General features: G+C 39.0%; 1 protein-coding gene across 1 annotated transcript in view; it reads left to right on the plus strand.

Moving 5' to 3' along the window:
• Positions 1-20,427, plus strand: part of LRCH2 (leucine rich repeats and calponin homology domain containing 2) — a 46,468-nt gene that overhangs the window by 14,917 nt on the left and 11,124 nt on the right. Inside the window, exons 2-13 of the mRNA XM_074147283.1 lie at positions 2,820-2,964; positions 5,375-5,501; positions 7,577-7,682; positions 7,787-7,923; positions 8,146-8,279; positions 10,089-10,176; positions 11,240-11,351; positions 11,666-11,763; positions 11,868-11,935; positions 12,163-12,267; positions 17,744-17,812; positions 20,054-20,102. Of these exons, the coding sequence (XP_074003384.1) occupies positions 2,820-2,964; positions 5,375-5,501; positions 7,577-7,682; positions 7,787-7,923; positions 8,146-8,279; positions 10,089-10,176; positions 11,240-11,351; positions 11,666-11,763; positions 11,868-11,935; positions 12,163-12,267; positions 17,744-17,812; positions 20,054-20,102 (1,238 nt within the window). The remainder of the gene's footprint in view (positions 1-2,819; positions 2,965-5,374; positions 5,502-7,576; positions 7,683-7,786; positions 7,924-8,145; positions 8,280-10,088; positions 10,177-11,239; positions 11,352-11,665; positions 11,764-11,867; positions 11,936-12,162; positions 12,268-17,743; positions 17,813-20,053; positions 20,103-20,427) is intronic.

A 20,427-nucleotide genomic window follows, 5' to 3' on the forward strand; every position in this document is an offset into this window, starting at 1 on the left:
TCTTAAGGCAGTGTTTTCAGGGAAGTGTTTTCAATAGTAATACATACCAATTTCACAATATTTGTGTATTTTCATCGAATGTGAAGTTGTGTGGGCTTTGTATGAGAGGTAACTAAGGGACTCCAGCCAGACTGTGTGACTGAGCGTGACTTTTGTCAGGCCAGGCTGGAGACCCCACTGGTTTTCCAGTGCTGTCGTGCCCTGCAGCGCTGGCCCCTTGCTGCCCAGAGCAGGAGCTGGTGTCACTGCGGTTGGTATCTGCCCCATCTCCAGGTTTCCTTTCTGCAGAAGCTGCTTTCTAACCTGTGTCTTTCCAAGGCCAGTGGTCGGGGTATGGCCGGATGCTCCTGCAGTGGCACAGTTTTCACGGTGCTCCTTGAATGTTCGAGTCCAGCTCTAACCTATGGAACCGCCCGTTGGATCGGTGGCAGCAGGGTGGGATTCTGTCACTTGGGGTTTATGATCTTTGAACCAGCCTTCAGTTTTCTTCCCAGCTGCTGCTGAAGCAAAATCGGGAAGAGCCTTAGAACTGGTTTCTTCGGAATGGGGTTGTATCAAAGCCTGTCCGTTCATCCCGTGGTGGAGGCTGCAGAGCTGTGCCAGCGAAAAAACTGCGTGTGTCTTTTCTGCACACAGTTATCCCACCCTGCTGGATATTAGGATAAGAGCCTGTGTTTAACCTAAAAACGGTTTTGCGGAGAAAAACCTCTTTCATGTGAAAGTTGCCGTTTTTCCATATAAAGTTTGGAAGGTTGGTGTGGTAGAAAACAGCAAACAAACGTCATTATTGTGAAAACTCTTTAAGCTACAATTTTTTTTAAGAACCTTTTTAATTTTAGTTGGTATGTTTAGTGTTTGTTAACTTTATTCCATTTTTCATTCACATCATTAAGAATGTCAGTGCTGCAACATAAATCTTTCTCTTTCTGCCTCTTGCAGCTAGAGTTTGCGGAGTTCAGCGTCAGCAGTGGATGGCCTCATGTAAAGGCAGGCTTTTTGTGATACTTTAACTTGAGAACGTTTCTTAGAAATGATGGAAGGATGGAGTGACAGCCAGTTAGCTCACTAATGTCACGTATTCTGGACTTCAGGAAGCAAAGTTGAGGTTACTTGCAGAAATAATGCCCCTGGAGGGGGATGTTTCATTGTACCAGTCCATGGTATGTGATGGGCACCTGCAGCAGCCATGTGGATGGCCTTTCCATTTGCCGGGCACGCTGAGGCCATGCAGTCAGCCTGCTCTCTGCCAGCATCACGGGGTGTTCTCCACAAAGGTCTGCTACCCTTCTGTGTTCCAGCCCACGCTGCTGTGAGGAGTCATTCTGCCAGGGGTGCAGGTCTTTGCCTTTATTGAACTGGCCGGGGCCTCTGCCAGTCGAGCTCGTTCTGGCCGCCATCCCATCCCTCCGGCACACGGGGTTCCTCCTCCCTCCCTGCAGCTCGGTGGTGTCTGTGTACTTCCCGAGTGGACATTCCAGGTGGTTGATGACAATATTAAATGATACTATTCCTGGTGCTGGCCCCGAGAAACAGCGCTCGTAGCTGGCTTGCCGTACTTCAAGCCGTGGAGCTCTCGTCTTTGAGCCTGACGATGACTGAGCCGCTTTCCAGCCACTTTCTAGTCTGATTTTTCAGTCTAGTGTAGAACAAACTATTTGTTTGTTCTCATGATAATGTGATAGGAGCTAAGCAGAAACACGTTATTGCATTAAAGTCTTAGAAACTGAGAACTAAAGCCTGAAATAGCAAGGGATCTGTATTGCTTTGTTGTTAAAAGAGTTTGTTCAGCGTTTCTGAGAAACCACATCCTTTTGAAATCTTGGGTTGGGAACCAGAGTTACTTTCAGAAAAGTAGACAGTCGCTCTCAAGTAAATACCTCTTCTTTCCAAGACAGTTTCATGGGTTTTCTATACACAGGTTTTTTGGTAGTTAACTGATAATTTCCATGATTCTTGGGTCACATCCCACTGGAATTTTCTGGTCTCTTATAAAGATTTCCTGCAGTCAGAGATGGTTTGGGTTCTTGTAGTGCACTGGTTTTTCATATCTTCTGCATGCAGATTTGCATAATGCAGTCATGCATTGTCAAAATAACTCCAGCTCAAGTATATGTTTCTACTGTCAAAGATACCTCCTCTTTCTGCTCTTAGGCTGGGCTAAATTATTATTTTTATAGGTAAATGCATTTGGCACTGGCTTTTTGTGGCTTTATTCTCTTTTGGCTAAGTTATGGATGTGTAACTGGAGAATGTCTCTGTTACTTTGCTTTGCTCAACGTATTTTTTTCTATGAGAATTTTAGCTCTTTAGCAAAATAAATTTGTAGTGTTCTTTTGCAAACTTGGCGTTAGCATTGCAGGTAATTTTGTACAATGAAATGAGATTGTAATGTAGCTGTCAAACAGGAAGAGTAATGGTTCCTGGGTTTGTACCTTGACTTAGTGTTGTGCCTGGTACTGGAGGAACAAACCCAACAGTTGCACAGAGCAAAGTCTGAGGGACAACAATAATTGATGCTCAGTTACGCTTACAATGTTCTTAATTATGTAGTGGATCACATATTTTTGAATTCCTGTCATTTTTCTATTTTTTGTTAAAGTTGCATCTCAAACAATAATCTTTTAGTATTTGAAGTCTTTTTTTTGTGTATTAATTATATGCAGTAGCATCTGGTAAAACTGAATTATTTTACACTTCTTGCAACACCTTAATTTTTAGGAACATGACAAGAATAACAGTGGATACTTTTATCTCCTCTTACTTCAGGGAAATTTTTGACTGAAAAAGGATTTTTTTATTTTTTTTTTTTTTTCTTCTAGATCTTTCAAAGAACAGATTTACTGAAATTCCTCCTGATGTCTGGCTGTTTGCACCACTGGAAACTTTAAACTTGTATCACAACTGCATCAAATCCATTCCAGAATCTATTAAAAACCTGCAAATGCTTACCTACCTTAACATTAGGTGAGTAATGCCTGTTAGTTCTGGCCTTACCTCGTTGGAGAGGTGAGATTCTGCTTCATCGGGTCACCGAGTGCCTGCATTCCCTCATTTTTGCCCACATAGATAAAATTATTCTGTTTGTTTGCCTTATCCTTGGTGTGTCAGGGCCAGCAGTTGTTACTAACTGCGTGACGGAATGTCGATCAGTGAACTCTGGTAGCTAAGGATAAGGAGAGTTTGCAAAGTTTCCTTTGTTTGGAATGTTATTCAGGCAGACAATGTAAAAATGTGCTGCTCTCAAGAGGGTAGATTGCTCTGGCCAGAAGGCCCTACTCATTTTGCACACTATTTACATCCGCTGCTGTATTGCTGTTGTTAAACTTGAAAAAAAAAAAATAAATGGTTGGATCTTCTTAGAATATCTGAAGATTAATATGAGCTCTGGAAGGAGAGGGAATCTAGAAGAACCCTCCCATTAAAGAGCCGAGATCCTGCTTTTCACAGTATTCCTTGTTTTTTAATATTGACTACATCAAGTCCAAAACGGTCTTCTCAGGTAAGAGCCACTTAACATGTGAGATTTGGTTCCAGAATTTAGTTTGAAAAACCTTTTTGAATTGATTCTTGGAAGAGAAGAAAAAAAAAAACCCACACCAAAAAAACCCAGACAAACTATGGTCTCAAAATTTGTAAATGTCAGTGATAATTTGAGTAGTCTGGTCTGTGGCAGTTCTAAAGAGGAATAATGATATGAGAAACCTCAGTGTTTCCTGAAAGAAATTTGACCTAACTTTCTTCACAGAGCAGCACCAGCTCATTTCTCTTCTGGTGATAGTTGAGGTGCTGGTACAATTCTTTGCACAGAAATAAAGCAGCGTGTAGTTCTAACTGGGCTCTGCATCTTCCTGCAATGACTCGACTCTTCTCATCATGGTTTGCGTTCTGTGCTGATGGCTGAGAGCTGTATCCCACCCAGCGCAGGAGCTGAGGAACAGGCTGAACTCCTGGCTTAGCAGCTTCAGTATTTTGTTACAGCAGAAAACCACATGATCTCAAATTCTAATTTTGGATTCTGACAGCTGAAGTATTGTGCAACTTTTAGTAAAGCAGGCAGCTCTTCTCTTTTTTTTAAAAAAAAAAAAAAAAAAACAAGAGGAAATTTAAGTGATGCAGAGACTGTTTCATTGCTGCATTTTTATAATGAATTAAAAAAAGTTTGCTTGCACGTCATTCTTGCTTCTCATGCTCACAAACTGAAAAAGCCTCTCTTATCTGCCTGAGATACAACATAAGAGGAGACTTACTGCATACATATATCCAAAATTTATTTGTATTGTTCACTTAGAATTAAAAGAATAAATACATTACTTCTATAAAAGTACCGCTAGAAGTTTACTTTCATTCTTTGGTGTCAAAACTGCAGTACTGCTTTGAAGCTGAAATGTTCCAAGGACATGATTTACTTTTCTTGGTTTTGCAGCTCTGTAGACTGTAGTCATGGAGAAAAATAATGTAAAAACCTTTGGTTTAAATATGAAAACAGTGCTCTGATACACATCAGTTAAACAGTAAACTTCTGGGTTATTCTTAGTATAGTGTGAATATACATGTCAACACTTAAAAGGGGCTATTTGTGTTGATTTTTTTTTTTTTTTCCAAAATAGAACTTCTGGCCTCTACGCAGTTCTACTTAAAGCATCAGCAAAATTCCTGGATTTTTATTGTTTTATGTTTATATATGAAAGGAGCTGCTTTCATGCCACATCTAAACAAGCTGGTTTTCCAATGGCTTTTTAAAATGTACAAATATCTTATTAGAAAAAAATCTCTGTATTTCTGGCAGCGGCAGTCTGCAGTTGGTAGTTTTTTCTAATGCGGATTTAAATGAAATTGTGAGTAACAGCGTATTTCTTGTGTACAAAGACATCCATGCTTGCAGTTAGAAAATTATATACACACAAGAAATTTGCGCAGCAAAGTAATAAATAGATATTCGGGGCTTTTTGTGCTGGCTCAGGAGTGACGTGAGAAGCAATGGCCTCGTACAAACTCTGACTTGCCCAGAACATTAACTTTCTACTGGCAGAGAGACAGATCAGCTGCCCCCCCTGAAGGTATCAGGAAGCAGAATAAAAGCAAACATCAAATGTATTATTTCTTTTATACATTTTAGTGTTCGATTCACTTACAGTACATACTCATTTCATCAGGCGAGATAGGGACCTAAAATTCACACGGGAGAGGCTTTACCTGGGAAGGAGTTCACGATGGAGATTGTAGCTTAAATTTAGATGAAACTGTAATAGGTGGGGAATATCTTCTGGAATAGGAGAAAAGTTGTACAATGTGTGCATCTCAGACTTCCCGTCAGGCTTAAAAAGGAGATCATAATCTAGCCTTTCTTGTTCATTCTTTCTTTCTTTCTTTAAAGTCGAAATCTTTTATCAACGTTGCCAAAATACCTGTTTGATCTTCCACTCAAAGTTCTGGTTGTCAGTAATAATAAGCTGGTCTCCATTCCAGAAGAGATTGGGAAGTTGAGAGATCTAATGGAGTTGGTAAGTACAATTGTGGACCATTTTACTAAGTAAACTGGAACTATAAGCAGCTTATTTACATTACAAGAAAAATGTAAATTAATACTTTTTTTTAAAATATAGAACTACAAAATGTAGTATGTAAAATGTAAATTCAGTTACTGCTTTTTCTTTACGTTTGAGCTCAAATTACAGGTGTGATATATAGTAGAATTTAAAAAATGGGGTTAAACACAAATCAGTATGTTGGGTTAACTAAATATTAAGGGGTTCATAAATAAAACTACTCTTCAGATTATTTCATTTGAGCCCCTCACTTGTATGTTGTTAAAAATGGTGAATTTTTCTGTTTACCTTCCTTACAGTAGTCATAATTCTATTTTTTTTTGTCTTGTAAGTTATCAGGAATCTTCTTTCCAGCTGAAGAGTTAATCCCAAGTTACTCTGTACTCATACACAAGTCATGCCGTTCAGTCGTTGTTGTCTTGTTTTGTCTTTTGTTTGGTTTTTTTCCCCCATTTCTGCTATTCCTTTATTTTGATTGGGGTGAATAGAATGGTGTGTGATATTCACAGAACAACGTGATGTTCTCCTGTGGCACACTAAAGTTGTGCGCTTTGTCATCCATTGCGTTCTCTATATTTCTTCATATTTTGGGCTTTTCTGCTCATTGCTCCGTGTTAAGCTCGTTTTTGGGAGAACGGTGCACAATTATTCACCAACCTGGCAGTTGGACTAGGTCTGATTTTTATTTCTTTTTTTTTTTTTCAGTCTGTATGATTTCTTTGGGCGTTGCAAGCAATCCTTACCCTGTCCAGAGTAGCTGTGTATGCCCTGGAGATTTCTCTTAACATGACCTAATTTCTGAGCTATAACTCAACATTCTTTCTGAATTTACAAGTAATATGGGATATTCTGAATGTTTGTGAGGCTTTTCTAGTGTCCTGTATTTTTTGGTGAGAAATTCTTTATGCTCACTTCAATGTGGTAAGATTTCAAGGTGGGATCACTGCTATTGATTACAGGAAGTGAATATTTTTCAGAATTGCAGTTGGGGTATATCTGATTTATTTCTCAAACTTGTCAAACCTCAAATGTGTGTTTGATGATATGGATTAAGGACATACTAGAGAGTTTTGTTCCGGTATCTGTGTTATACCTGTTTAGAACATAAGTAACATATATATATGTTAAAAAAAAAAAGTTGACTACTAAACCACACGCTAGAAGATGCTTTTAGGAAGGGAGTCCTATCTTAAATCTGAAGTGGGAGAAGAACTTGAAGTAGGTAGACACAGTCGATCCCGAGCTGGGGGGCCTGGAGACACCCCACTGCCTGCAGAAGGAGAAGGGCAGTGCCTGAGATGAAGCTCTGGCACCGGGTTAAGGGAGGCTGGATTCGTCTGACTCCCCTCATCGTTAAAATCAGCTTCAGTTTGTCATCGGGTAGATGGATATCTGTTGTTGGTATCTAGTCTAGGAAACTAGTGTCTGAAGGCTCACTTTATTTTATTGAATAAGAAACAAAAAAGCTTAGAAACGATCTTGTATCAACGTGCTTGTTGGCTCAGTCAGGACTACATAAATAAGTGTTAAATCAGTGGCAGAAATACCTGTAATCTGTGCTCTTTGTCACCCTCTAGTGCTTGTAGCCAAAAAGCTGGTGAGCCTGCTATTGCCCTTTGTAAATTTTTACTTGCATGGATTGCTTCAAGCGGTTCTTTTTTTTTTTTTTTTTTTTAAGGAAGAATTTTTATAAAAAGAGCAGAATGCAAATCACTTGCCAGCAGCAGCACAAGAAGTTTGTAACTGCGATGGGAACCACAGCAGGAGCTCCTGGTTCCTGGGCTACAGTTTTAATCTCAAACCCAGTCTTTCATCATTTGTTACTTTTTGTTTCTGAAACACGGAGTGCTAAGTACTGAAGAAACAGTGAGATCTGTTTTGGTGCTTCTTCCCTTTGTGGAAAAAACAAGAAAGATAGGATTTCTTTTTTTTTTTTTAATAGTATGCTTTATAGTAGCTTTGATAGCAATTTTCTTTTGTTTAATTTTATTTAAGGTGTTCAGCTTATTTATTAATTATGTCTTTCTCAGGATATTAGCTGCAATGAACTTCAGGTTCTTCCCCAGCAAATAGGAAAATTGCAGTCACTTAGAGAATTAAACATAAGAAGAAACAATCTCCATATGTTGCCAGATGGTAAGCTACTAGTCCTCATTTCTTTGCTGCAGGTAAATAAGGTGAACTGCTAAGAAGGTAGCTGATTCTTTTTTTTTTTTGTTTGTTTGTTTCCTCCAATGCAGAATTAGGAGACCTTCCCTTGGTAAAACTGGATTTTTCTTGTAATAAAATTACAGAAATTCCAATTTGTTACAGAAAGTTACGTCACTTACAAGTTATAGTTTTGGATAACAATCCAATGCAGATACCACCAGCACAGGTTAGTATTAAAGCATTCTAGTCCAGAAATTTGCATCAGGATCTTAAGAAAGAGGAAGCTGTTCTGAGTTACACCAATCAGGTTTTCTTTTTTTTTTTTTTTCCAGTTGTATTTCTCCTAGGGGGAAGCTGTGGGTACAAACTCAGCGGATTTGTTGGGGTGCATTTTCAAAAGACATGCTACCTAATTATGATTTGTTGTTGTTCGTTTGTTTCCCAACAGATATGTTTAAAGGGTAAAGTACATATATTTAAATTCCTCAGCATTCAGGCGTGCCTCAGAATAGATAAAAAACCAGATTCTTTGGATCTTCCATCATTAGGTAAAAGAATCCCCTCCCAGCCACTCACAGACAGGTGAGTAGTGGGATTTTTGTTTTATTTTACTTCAGCATTTTCTATGAAGTGATCTGTATATTACAGATAAGAGCTAGTAACTTCAATACTTTAACTGTTTTTTATTTAGGAGTCTTAGTATTTATTTTCTAAGGTCGTCTTACTGGAAGCTTAATTGGCTCATCTGAGTTGCTATGAAAATTTTTCTTTGCACTCACTAATGTGGAAATCAGAACAAAGTTGTATTTAAAATTTATTTATTGGAAGACTCAGCTATTTATTTCCTGAATGGATATGTCAAAACAGTAGATGAGAAGTTCCCATGAATGTCCCGGCTATAGAGTCAGTCTGTTGGATGGGAAGTCTGCCTCCCTCATGTATGTTAAGAGCAACTAATGTAAATATCAGTGAAATACCATGGATTTTCTTTATTAGATTAGTTGAGGTCAAAAAGTGCAGAAGATTTTGTTGGACTTCTGTACTAAGTAACTTAAGGATTTCAATGGGGATGCTTTTGTATTTTCTGTCATCCATTGGCTTGCCATTGGAAACCATATGGGAAAATACTTTCTTTTTTGCCTATTTTCTTAAAACATCACAGACAACTCGTGGCTCTCTGTGTTTAAGGCTGAAGGAAAGCTGAAAGCTATGACTAAAGCTTACCCAGAACCATCTGAACCACTGTGCTCTTGGGCTGGGGTAACTCTGCCATAGGGAATTTGTCCACAGTGTCTGTAGATGCTCCTAAAAATGGCAGTCCACAGCTGCTCCCCAAAAGCCTCCACTGAGCGTAAGGCCTACAACCGAAATGTGTCGCAGAGGAACAGGGTTGATGGGGTGGTACCACTGTATATCTTGTCTGTAGGAGTGAGAACTTGTTTAGTTAAACTTTCCAGATAATCTTATGGTGTAAACCAGGCTCCAGTGCACAGCTGGAAAACATATCCTGCTGGTGCTGCCAACTTCGTCTTCGAAAGGCATAAATTTGGAGGAAATGTTTCACAGATATTCAGGCAGAGTTAAACCATTATAATATGTTTATAATAATAACCATAACCAATAATAACCAATAATATGGCTCTGGAGAGACCTTATAACAGCCTTCCAGTACCTGAAGGGGGGCCTACAGGAGAGATGGGGAGGGACTCTTGATCAGGGAGGGGAGCCATAGGACAAGGCGTAGTGGTTTTAAATCGAAAGAGGGGAGATTGAGATGAGATCTGGGGAAGAACTTCTTTGCTGTGAGGGTGGTGAGACCCTGGCCCAGGTTGCCCAGGGAAGCTGTGGCTGCCCCATCCCTGGAGGGGTTCAAGGCCAGGTTGGACGAGCAACCTGGTCTGGTGGGAGGTGTCCCTGCCCAGGGCAGGGGGTGGGACTGGATGGCCTTTAAGGTCCCTTCCAACCCAAACCATTCTATGATAATACGACAGTCTATTAGGGAATGTATATTTGCATATACATTTGTATATGTATAACCATGTCTGCCAATAGAATTCAAGGAATTAATGATTTTTCAGAGGAAGCCTTCTTTTCGGAAGATGATATTTTGGAATGAAGTAGAACAATCCTACAATTGCGTAGATACAGAGAGAGCACCGTAATTGATTGTTTGCACTTTAACTTCACTTAACTTATTTCTTGAACAGCTCTTGCAGGAGATTAAGAATTTGTTCTCTGCACGTAGGGCATTGTGCAGAAATTCTGTATCAGCAACTGTAGATGAGTAGAGAGAGCGTATTTTTAATCGATGTTTATTTTCTTTTCTAAAAGGGAAACTACTGTTTCTTTCATTCCTGTGTGGTTTCTTGTGTGTTGTTTTTCTTAATGTAGCATGGAGGACTTTTATCCCAATAAAAATCATGGACCAGACTCTGGCATTGGAAGTGATAATGGAGATAAAAGGTTGTCCACAACAGAAGTGAGTATTTTTCAGTGATGAATTTGTGCAAGTTCTGTATTTTTGATTTTTTTTTCCTCTGTATTTTGTATCATTTGAGAAATAGTTAACTAAGTTGCATCTAACATTATTTGAATATCTGTACAGTCGAGTTTAAACCATTAGACTGCCAGTATCAGACACAAATTACTTACATGTTGCTTTGACTTTTCTGGGGAAGGTTGATTCCAGTCCAAATTCTGAATTCTGACCTAAGAAATTGTTTGGATCTTTTAATGTGTGAAGTGCATAATCGTTTTCTACACAAAGGACAAAATTTATTTGAAAACATTTTTATCATGAAAGAAATTAATTTACTTAAGAAAATGAAAGTTTATTTGGACTAAACTGGAGTGTTGTATATGTTAGTAAGCCTTATTGTTGTTTAAATGTTAATGAACGGGATGGTCTGCTAGGTTTAAAGTGGTGAACAAAAATCCCTACAAGTTATCTGTGTATTTTCAGAAATGTAGATTAAGGAGCTGTAATTAATAACAGCGGTGTTGAAGCTGAATAGTGCAGAGCAAAAGATTATTGAAACTAAGAAAGAGTTATTGCAAATGCAGAGTGAGTGTTCGTGGAAAAACTGTAAAACAAGGACTGTTGTTAGTTGGGGGTTTTTTAAAGAAAATTCAAAATGATTAGAAATAAAGCTGTGAATTTTTTAAATTTTTTTTTCAGTGATCTAAGAAGGGGCAAAGTAGTTGGAAGCTTTAGATAAGAAAGTACCTAAGTACAGTTTTCTTAGCCCAGCGACCAGGGTTGGACTGGACCTCTTCGATTGAACAAAATGCTGTATTTCAGTGTTTTGCACTGCATAGTTGTCTGTCACTCCCTAAACTGTGATTTTCTTAATGCACAGCTCCCCCCAAAAAACCCAAACAACAAAACCCAGCCACAAAACCCCCACCTGACTCAATGTTCTTTTCCCTGTCCTGGGAGCCATCCCTCACGATAGGGTCAGTTGTGCTGTAATTTGTGAGCTCTTAGCAGATCGTATAATAATGTAATAAATACGTGAGTTGTGTATCAAATGTCTCTGCAGCCGTCTGATGATGACACCATCAGCCTCCACTCCCAGGTGTCAGAGTCAACAAGGGAACAGACACTAAGGAATGACAATCATGTAATGGGAAGTAAACTCGATCCTCAGAAAGGTAATATCTGTTGTGCATCTGTCACTTTGAGCAACAGAAGTACTTTCACTTAGGTATGCTAATATAAGAAAATTGCACAGAATGATATGATCACATGTTGGCATTGTATTTTCATCGTTTCAGAAAGCAATAGAATAATCACAAACAGACAAGACCAGAAAGAAAGAAAAAAAGATAATTTCCAGCTCAAGGAGACCTGATTTCATTGTTTTATATTTATCTGACATTTCTCATAAGTACTTCTCTCAACCAAATGTCATTCCTGAGAGAACTGTTTAATACCATCTTTTCCCTTCTTCATCAAACCTCACTAGACCAGGAGGTGTACGACTACATTGATCCGAACGCAGAAGAAGGAGCTGTTCCTGAGCAAGGGGATGTCCAGCTGGGCCCGTTGCTCTCTTACATCAAGGTAGTGTAACTTGACGAGAGAAAAACTCCTCAGCAGACTTGCCCTTTTTTTTTTTTTAAATTTTTTGTAATTCAAGTCTAAGTTTATTTTTCATTCTGTGTAAGGAAAGGGGAAAGCATCCTGAGAAATCCCAGAAAATAGAACAGAATGAGGACTGGGGAGATGAAAAAAGGTAAATCTTCCTGATCTTTTGTTGGGAAGACCATGGGGGGTGAGGATGGTTTTGTTTTAAGCTTCTTGAGTATGAAGGAGAGAAATCTCATATTGAACACAGAGTGATTCTTCTTGCGCAGAAAAAAAGCTTCTAGAAAGCGTTTCTTGGTTATTGTCCAATAACGGAGCCATTTATGAGTCTTGCTTTGCTGAAGTCAGGCAAGTCACTACTGTTTAATTTTTCAGAGCCCAGAAAGAACAGCTGCTGGCTGAGGATGATGATGAACTCAAAGAAGTGACTGACTTGAGAAAAATAGCAGCTCAATTACTGCAGCAAGAACAAAAACACAGGTATTACAGTAGTAGTTATGATAATTTGTCTTGCAATGAACTTACGCTTTAACCTGCCTTACACCCAACAACTCTTGACACCTTTTCATTTTGAGAACAGTTTTGTCCAGCTGTTGAACAGTTAAAGTGACAGGTGCTTTCAAGACACCACTCCTGCGTTTCTTTTCATAAAATTGCTGCCCAGAGAAGTGGTGACTTACCTCCTGTGGAGAGGAAGAGGTGAATGTGAAAGTCTCTTGATTTCCTGGTTTGATGTATGTTAATTTTCTTTGTTTTTTTCAAAGCAGTATAGTTAAGCAGGTGTGGCTAATGCTCGTAAGTAGATTATTGGTAACACGTTGAAATGACTTTGTCTTCGTTTGGATGAGTTATGGAACCTGCGTACACTTTGTGACTGGTTGTTTTTATTCAAATATGAGGTAATTTAAGCAGTAATTTCTCCATTCGCTCTGATGCAAGATAAAAATAAAAATAAGTAATTTGAACAGCCTGAGTTCATCTTGATGAACTGCCTGACCTTCTCCATGTTGGGCATTAGTCACAGCTGGAGTGAAGCACTTCACTCGTAGAGAGAAGCGGCATAAAAATAAGTAACTTGAACAGTCTAAGTTGATCTTGATGAACTGCCTGCCTTCCTGCACTTGGTGTTGGCATCGCAACAGAATAATTCTCGAGGAGGAGCTGCAGAAGCAGCAGCAGGGTAAGGGGATGTAAGAGACCGAGTTCCCAGGTGTGTGCAGGGCAGAGCGGAGGGAACACCTGGCTGTGGAGAGGTACCACCTCGGCTCCGGTTCCTGTCCCAGGCAGGCCAATAGCCAGTGAGGTACTTGGGCGAGAGTGAGCTCTTCCCTGAAAGGTAAAAGTTGTAGCTAATAGTAGTTCATTAACTAAAATAGTTCGTTATAGTCGTTCATCATCCCACAGCAATGGATTTAACTTCATACCAGCTTAGATACTGGTAGGATTTTTGTTTCTTTTGAGTGTCTTGTAATGATGTGATTCTGCACTGCTGGTTTTCTTTTAGGATAGCTGAAACACCTGTGAAACCCTTAGAGAAATTGATATCCTGATACTGTGAATTGCAGAGCTTTAAAAATTCAGCAGTGTTTTATATTAGTTAAATATAGTAGCAGTAGTATGGGGGGGGGGGGGGGGGGGGGGGGGAGATAAAATAGGTTTTGCTTATGACTCCATGCAGTGTATTTAAGAATTGGTTGTTCACATCGGGAAGGGAAAAGTAAGAATGAAATCTTAGTGCTCATAACATGCTTATTACCAATAGTATTGCAAAAAAGACTAAGAATATTAATAACATAATATGAGAAAATTGAACAGACAGAATAAGCGTGGTTTTCTTATGTTAGGGTTTTATATGATGGTTATTTATGTTGCATGTGGGTCTTGTTTGATTAGTTTCAATATTTCCTGGTTATCTAATCACTTGAAATACCAAGCCACTCCTCTTCTCAAGTACTACAAGTTCAATTTTACTTCTCATATGTTGCTGTATCTTAATGTAGCGATCTTGCTAATGGCTCTGCTTTGCTCTTGAATTGTCCAGGCATATGCAATCTCATTATTTTAAGTTTTATATCTTAGTTCAGCATTGATATTTTAAAGCTTGCTTATGTATCTTTAAGTGCCATAGTGTTATAAATTCACACTTTCTTGCCATAAAAAGCAATAATATTTAGAATTTCAGTGAAGGTATTTCTGTGTTTATTTGTGGAAAATATGTTCAGTCTGAGTAAACAGAATCCTCAGAAGTGAGCATCACAAAATAATTTCGTACTAATATTTCTGTTCGTTCAGTGTGGTGTGTTTTTAAAATATTATGCAGCCTCTTTTCTGTTTGCTTGCTCTGCTAATGACTTCCCTGTCCTCTCCCACCAACCTGTCCCGCTTCCTTCTTCCGTCTTTGGCTTTGCTGTACATGAAATGTGAACACAGACGAAGGCCATTAAGCTATAGAACTTCATTCAGTGAAAAACTCTTCCAGAGGACAAGGGCGGCAGGACGTGCATCAAGGTATCAAGTGTTTGTAGAGCTTCAGATTTCCAAAGTTAAAATGCAGACAAAAGTAACAGTTTTGGCCATTTCTTGAACAAAAACAGAATAAAGGGATGGGCTAAGTTAGCCTAAGATTTTTTTGTAATCAAAAATAGATTGCAATGCATTTATTGTTCTTTAAGATGAAATACCATTTAAAGAAAATATTTAATTCCAAAGAACATTTAAATCTGAAGCTAGAAGCATAATTTCCTGTACCGTTGGCATGCTTTCTCTCCAATTTTTTTTTTGTTTTCATAGTATCATAGTATCAAGTATCTCAAGTATAGAACCTCAGGCAAAAGTGGGGTATTTTCGTTTTTTTATTTATTTCAGATATCTTGGTTTTAAAGTGACAATTTTCAAATTAGTGTGACCAGTCACAACTTGTTTTGCATTTGACAGCCATGAGGGAAGCATCTGCAGATAGACACAGGTAGCACGGAACCTGGACTGGGCTGTGCAGACTTTGCTTAGACATGTCGGTGATGAATGGAGTGATCTCAGACTGTCACTGTATCAACTGAAACCCTGTAGCTTACTCTGGATACTCCTGCTCAGTTTCAGAAGGAAGTAGGATAGCTTAGATTATTTAATCTTCATTAGCGCCAAATGAGTGCGTTTCAGTTTGCATCAGTAACGTGTGGGTTCCTACCTGGCAGGAGGGACTCCCTAAAGCTGTCCCAGTCCCTCAGAGCACAGCTGATGGGCACAAAGCAGAGCCACGTATGAAGACAGAGTTTAAAATCCATTGATTTTTTTTTTTTGTCTCACTGTAAAACATTTCTAGTGTCTTTATACGCCTATAGATCCTAGGTAGTGCTTGCTTTTTTAAACTTGAAGATAGCCTTAAAATTAGCATTACCATCATCTTCTTCATTTGTGTCCCTTAATCATGACATTACGTTTGCTCAGAATATGAAAGTATAAGTGACTTGAGGTTCCACTTTTTAAATTCTCAAACTTGAAAAGATATTTTCCAATATCATAATTGGGCTTGCTATCGCCTTTCTCTCCCCTCTAGTCAGCAGTTTGGAGGACATGTTATGCTTGCATGATGTAAAATTAGAAAAATGAGTCACAATGTTGTCTTTTAAGTTTAATATATCTAAATATGTGTCATTGTGTATGTGCTGTTGGCTAACTTCCATTTCAAAGTTTGTATGAGTTCTAGAACCCTTTCAAAGCAGTAGTTTTGTTCTAGTTTTAATGATGCCTCTGTAACATCAGAATTTGTATGTTTAGGAGGAACCATAAGAAGGAAATTAATTGCAGTACTAACACAAGTAAAGTCTTATTTAGCGATGCAGTATGACCATCAGTAAGAAATTGGCCTGAGAATGGATCTAATTTTAAAAAAAAGTTTTGGATTTAATTAATTGTGGTATGAATGAAAACAGTTGCTGGAATCTTTGCGGCATTAACACCACTCTTAAGAGCGTAACTCCTGAGTCTGAGCTACTGCCGTACTTTTATTTTGCATACTCAGTTTTGCATTGTAATTCCTGGAAGACAGTTCTTAACACGACTACAGTGATTTCCACACACACCCCTTCCAGCTGAACAAATTATTTTGCCATGAATTCCTTAGTGCAAAGTTTCGTAAATTCTGATTAATTTTCTTTGAACTAAAAGCTTTAAAGTTCCTCATTTTACAGGAAGTTCGGATTTCTCTGACTGGACTGTAACTGCCAGCCTGACAGATACTGAACTTGCTGTTACTTCCCCATCAATATCGTTCAGGTTTTGAACAGGAAGTTTCAAAAATGATTGTTTGGTTTTGTTTTACAAAGTATAAAAATACCCTGTTTATAATACACTTAATTCATAATAAACTCAAACACTAATTATATACATGCTTCACAGAAACAGTGTAGCAGAAAAGCAGGTGTGTATATGTTTAAATTAGCTCGAATAGTTTTTCCTTACATTTCGTATGAGTATAAAAAAAGAAATGGCCTGTGTTACATATAATCATCGAATTTACACTGAAGTCAGTTTTGGTGCAAGTGTTGCATCAAACTGTTCTGGTGACTCAAATGTCTATTTCTGTTCTTAAACCTCATTCTGTTGTAATGGTCAGATCTTGCTACAAAGTCTCTTTGAATGTCTCCTTGCTTGCAGTTGAAGACAAAAGGCTAATTTAAAATGGGAATTCTCTCTAAAAATTAATGACTTTAAAATGGCACGTTTATATTATGGTTTGATAACCCATGCTCTGAATATGAATTTTTTTGTAACACTTCAGGCTGTAGTATAGTTTAATTCTGGAACGTGCCCTCAAAATTAAGTTTCTGAAGGTAGGGAGCAGATGGTGCGGACTGAGGATGCTGCAGCCTGTGTTGGTTTATGGGCTTAACTTCTCATAATCCCATTAAACTGAGGTTCACACAGTGAGAGGTTTAAACCACAAATGCGATTACTGAGCTCAAAGTTATCACGATAATCAGAGAAGTCTGATTGAAAATCATCAGTCATTTAAAGGTAATGATTGTACTGCCTTATGTAATGAGAATGAAATATAAAGAGGTGCCTACTGTGATACTTTTTTCCATTGAATAGTTGGTGTTCTTCTAATTCTTTCTGATTCTTAACGCATTCTAGTTCTCTATAATTCAGCGTAGTATACTTTGACACTGACTTCACATGCAGAAATGTGATCAAAGTGTAGTATTGCTACCTCCAAGAATTCAGAATCACTTGTTCTATTTACTGTTCAACATGACACTTACTTGAAATTCTTAATTTGATTGTTTTGTTATTTTTAACACTTTAACCATCCATAGTAGCTCATATCTTCTTCCTGTGTGTGCACACGCTCTGGTGTGTGGTTGTTCCAGATGAAAAAACGTTTCTGAATCTTTATGTAAAGTTTAGGGGCTTTTGACTGTTTACCGTTTAGAAAAATGGAATTTCCATTGGTTCATTTCTGCGTTAGACTTTTCATTGAGTTCTTAGCCTGTGTTATTCCACTTTCCATCTCTCCTTTTTCCCTGCATGTCCTTTGCCCTTCAGCATCCTGCCCTGTCCCACTGACCCGCTGCCTCTGCTTCTCTCTCCCGCTTTGTCAGCAGCGAGGGCAGTAACTGTGCACGGGTGTGAGCCCAGCTGAAATAGCGTCTATTTAGGGAGAAAAGTAAGAGGAGACTTCATTTTGAGTTGTCATCAGGTTTTACTTCCTGAAAATTCAGAACCTGAAATATTTCAAGAGCTGGAAACAATATCATTGATTTAAATGGAAGCAGGATTGGGCTTGGATTTCATACATGTACACACATACATATTCTAATTTTATGGAAAATGTCATCTTAACTTTTCAACACTTTTTATTTACAGGAAGTGTTACACAGTGAAAGTAACATGTATTCTAAGAAAAAGTTTTAGCTACAAAGCTGTTGAATAAATGTTTTTCTTTTTTTCTTTCTAGGCTTCTTAATCATTCCGTTTCAGTAAGCACAAGGAACAGGCCAAAGCAGCCAATGGAATCTGAAAAATGGTACTGATATACTTTAATATATCACAGCTTTCAATATTTTGTTAATTTTCATATTGTGTTGCTACTGCCATCTTGTGTCATAATGTTTTTAGCTCAGGATGAAATAGAACCTATACAGATAATCTGTGCTTGAGCTTCTTTCAGACAACAAAAAAAGTAAAATCTGCTCTTTTGAGCCTTTAGGAAAGTTAATGTCATCCAAAAAGTAATTTGTGGGTCTGATTTATGGCAGCAATTCCGGTGCCTAAAGATAGGCCTTCAGTGGTGTTTGAAACTTCCAGTGCAGAAGGTCATGTCTCCCTGAGGTGACGGTCCTGTGTGACACCAGATGGCACTGAGCTGTGCTGGGGTGTCCCGGTTTCCCTCCCTGCAGCCCCCTGCTGCTCGGAAGAGCTGCTGGAAGAGCGTTGCCTGGAGCTCAGCCTGCGGAGGTTGTGTCAGTGAGGAACCCGTTCTCTGCAGGAGCTCTGCTCTCATGCTCTTTGAGTTAAAACCCACCCCAAGTCAACACCAAACAACATTACCCACAGCCTTGGTCTCTAGGAAACTGGGAAATCACAGCTTCCCATTTCTGCCTACATGGGTGAGAAAGAACTTAGCAAGTTTTCAGTCCTCCCTCCCTTAAGGAATCCTAGGTCAATTCTTTTCAGCAGTTTGGTTAAGAAATAATCTATTTCAATGTCTAAGCTAAAGAGGGAGAGCTTACTGACAGCCTCCTGATGAGAACTCCATTCGAATGATGCCTTTTTTTTATTTTTGCCAGCCTCAAAGTTTTCTAAAATCTTTACCTTGGTAAGGACCTGTACCTGCGTGTGTCCAGTTTGGCTGTGAATCTTAGAGAGAAGGGCCACAGCTGCTGTTGGTGTTGCTGGAGAGCACTGGGGGTGGTAACGGTTCAGGTACACGTCAGGAAAGCATTTACCCCAACAGAGAAGGGACACAGTGTAGGTATTTCAGTGTGATGCATCCTGTTTTGACTATCCTCTCTCACTGGGATCTGTGGTTTTAAGGAGCCGGTTGCGTCTGTGGTTCTGTGCCCCATCCTGCAGCCTTTGGATCCTTGGCTGCTTCCTGTGCAGGATCTGTTCTCTGGGAGTCTCTCGGGGCAGGGTGCGGCTATGTTAGGTGATACAGGAAAGGTTAAACGTACCTTTCCCTCTTTTGTTGATGAAACAGAAGCAGTTGTGAGACTTAAAAACAAAACAACCCCCCCAAAAAACCCCAGCCACACACACACCCCCCCCCCCCCAAATTTTGAGGCACACACAGAAGGTAAGGTGGGTGTTGCAGGCTCTTTGTTGGTTTATTGCACTGATACATAGGAACCCAAGTCACGCTCTGCGTAAGGAACATACAAAGAGAGTAGAGAGACTGTCATATCCCCAAAGAACTGACACTTGTAGAATGTCATAGTTAATAGATAACATATTTGCCAACAGCAAAGCCCAATTATTTATTGGAGCAGTTCCTGCGGTTCTCAGCTGGGTGACTTACCAAGCTATTGGGCATGATTCAGACCAATTTCCTGTGCCTTGCAGCTTTAAAGGGCAGCATTATTGGTTTGAGGCAAACAGAAAGAAGTAGGAAGGGATAGGGATAGAAAGTAGCAGATGGGAAGTGCCTGGCGGCACTAATTCCTAAAGGAAACCTTTAGGATTTATGAAATTGCTCGTGGTGGCGTGTCCTCCTCGTGTCCCAATCCCAGCCGTGTCGGGCTGTGGGTCCTGCACAGCTCCCCAGCCAGCGTGCCCAGTGCTGGTGGGGTGATTGCTGGGAGGGTGATAGAGGTGAATTTCACAGAGAGAAAGCTGAAAATGTTCTTCACTTCCCTCTCAGTATCAGCTCCCACCTTGCTGCACAGAGCCTGCAGTGAAATGGAGCATGGGAATCTTCCAGAAGTTTAAGAATAGATTGTCAACTTTGAACAAGATGTTTCACTGGTTGCTTTGGGAAACAAAAATTAGTAATCTCTAAAGATCAACATGCTTAAAAAAGGCTTGATCCGAATAAAGTGCTGTAGTGTGGAATATCTATTATCAGCATATGGAAGGGAGAGTGAAATCTGATTTGAGATTTTAGTCAAATGCTCATACTTTTTAGCCACATTGTGACATCCTTAAACAGGTAGCCAAAAAATACAGTAGTGCTGCAGAGAAACTGCTTCTTAATAGTGTTCACTTTTTCGATGTTTTAAAGTACAAAAAAGCAGTAAAAGTTGTAATGCCTCATCTTAATTTTTAGCGTCTCAACAGATGAAGTGAGTTCCCCAGTGTCCCCATACAGCTGGCAGGTAAATATTCAATGTAAATGTGGTGGCTTCGTATTCGGGTGATTTTTTTCGTTTTGGTTTGGTTTTCGGTTTTGTATTTCTGGCAGAAAACTTTTACACGCTCCTATCATTGCTTATACACATAGTTATTGTATGTGTGTGGTTGTGGTGGAAAATATAAAACATCTGAAGAACTTATACTTCAAGATAATTTCACTTGTATGTAATGGAGGCCTTTTAAGAGCACTTAGTACTAGCTTTAAGATCTTGAAACTAATGAGACATAAGTTTTACTTACTTGGTTTTAGTATTTTTTTACGTATAAATTTTATTGCCTCACCATAAT

The sequence above is a fragment of the Numenius arquata genome, chromosome 5 (genome assembly GCF_964106895.1).
Source record: "Numenius arquata chromosome 5, bNumArq3.hap1.1, whole genome shotgun sequence".
NCBI lineage: Eukaryota > Metazoa > Chordata > Aves > Charadriiformes > Scolopacidae > Numenius > Numenius arquata.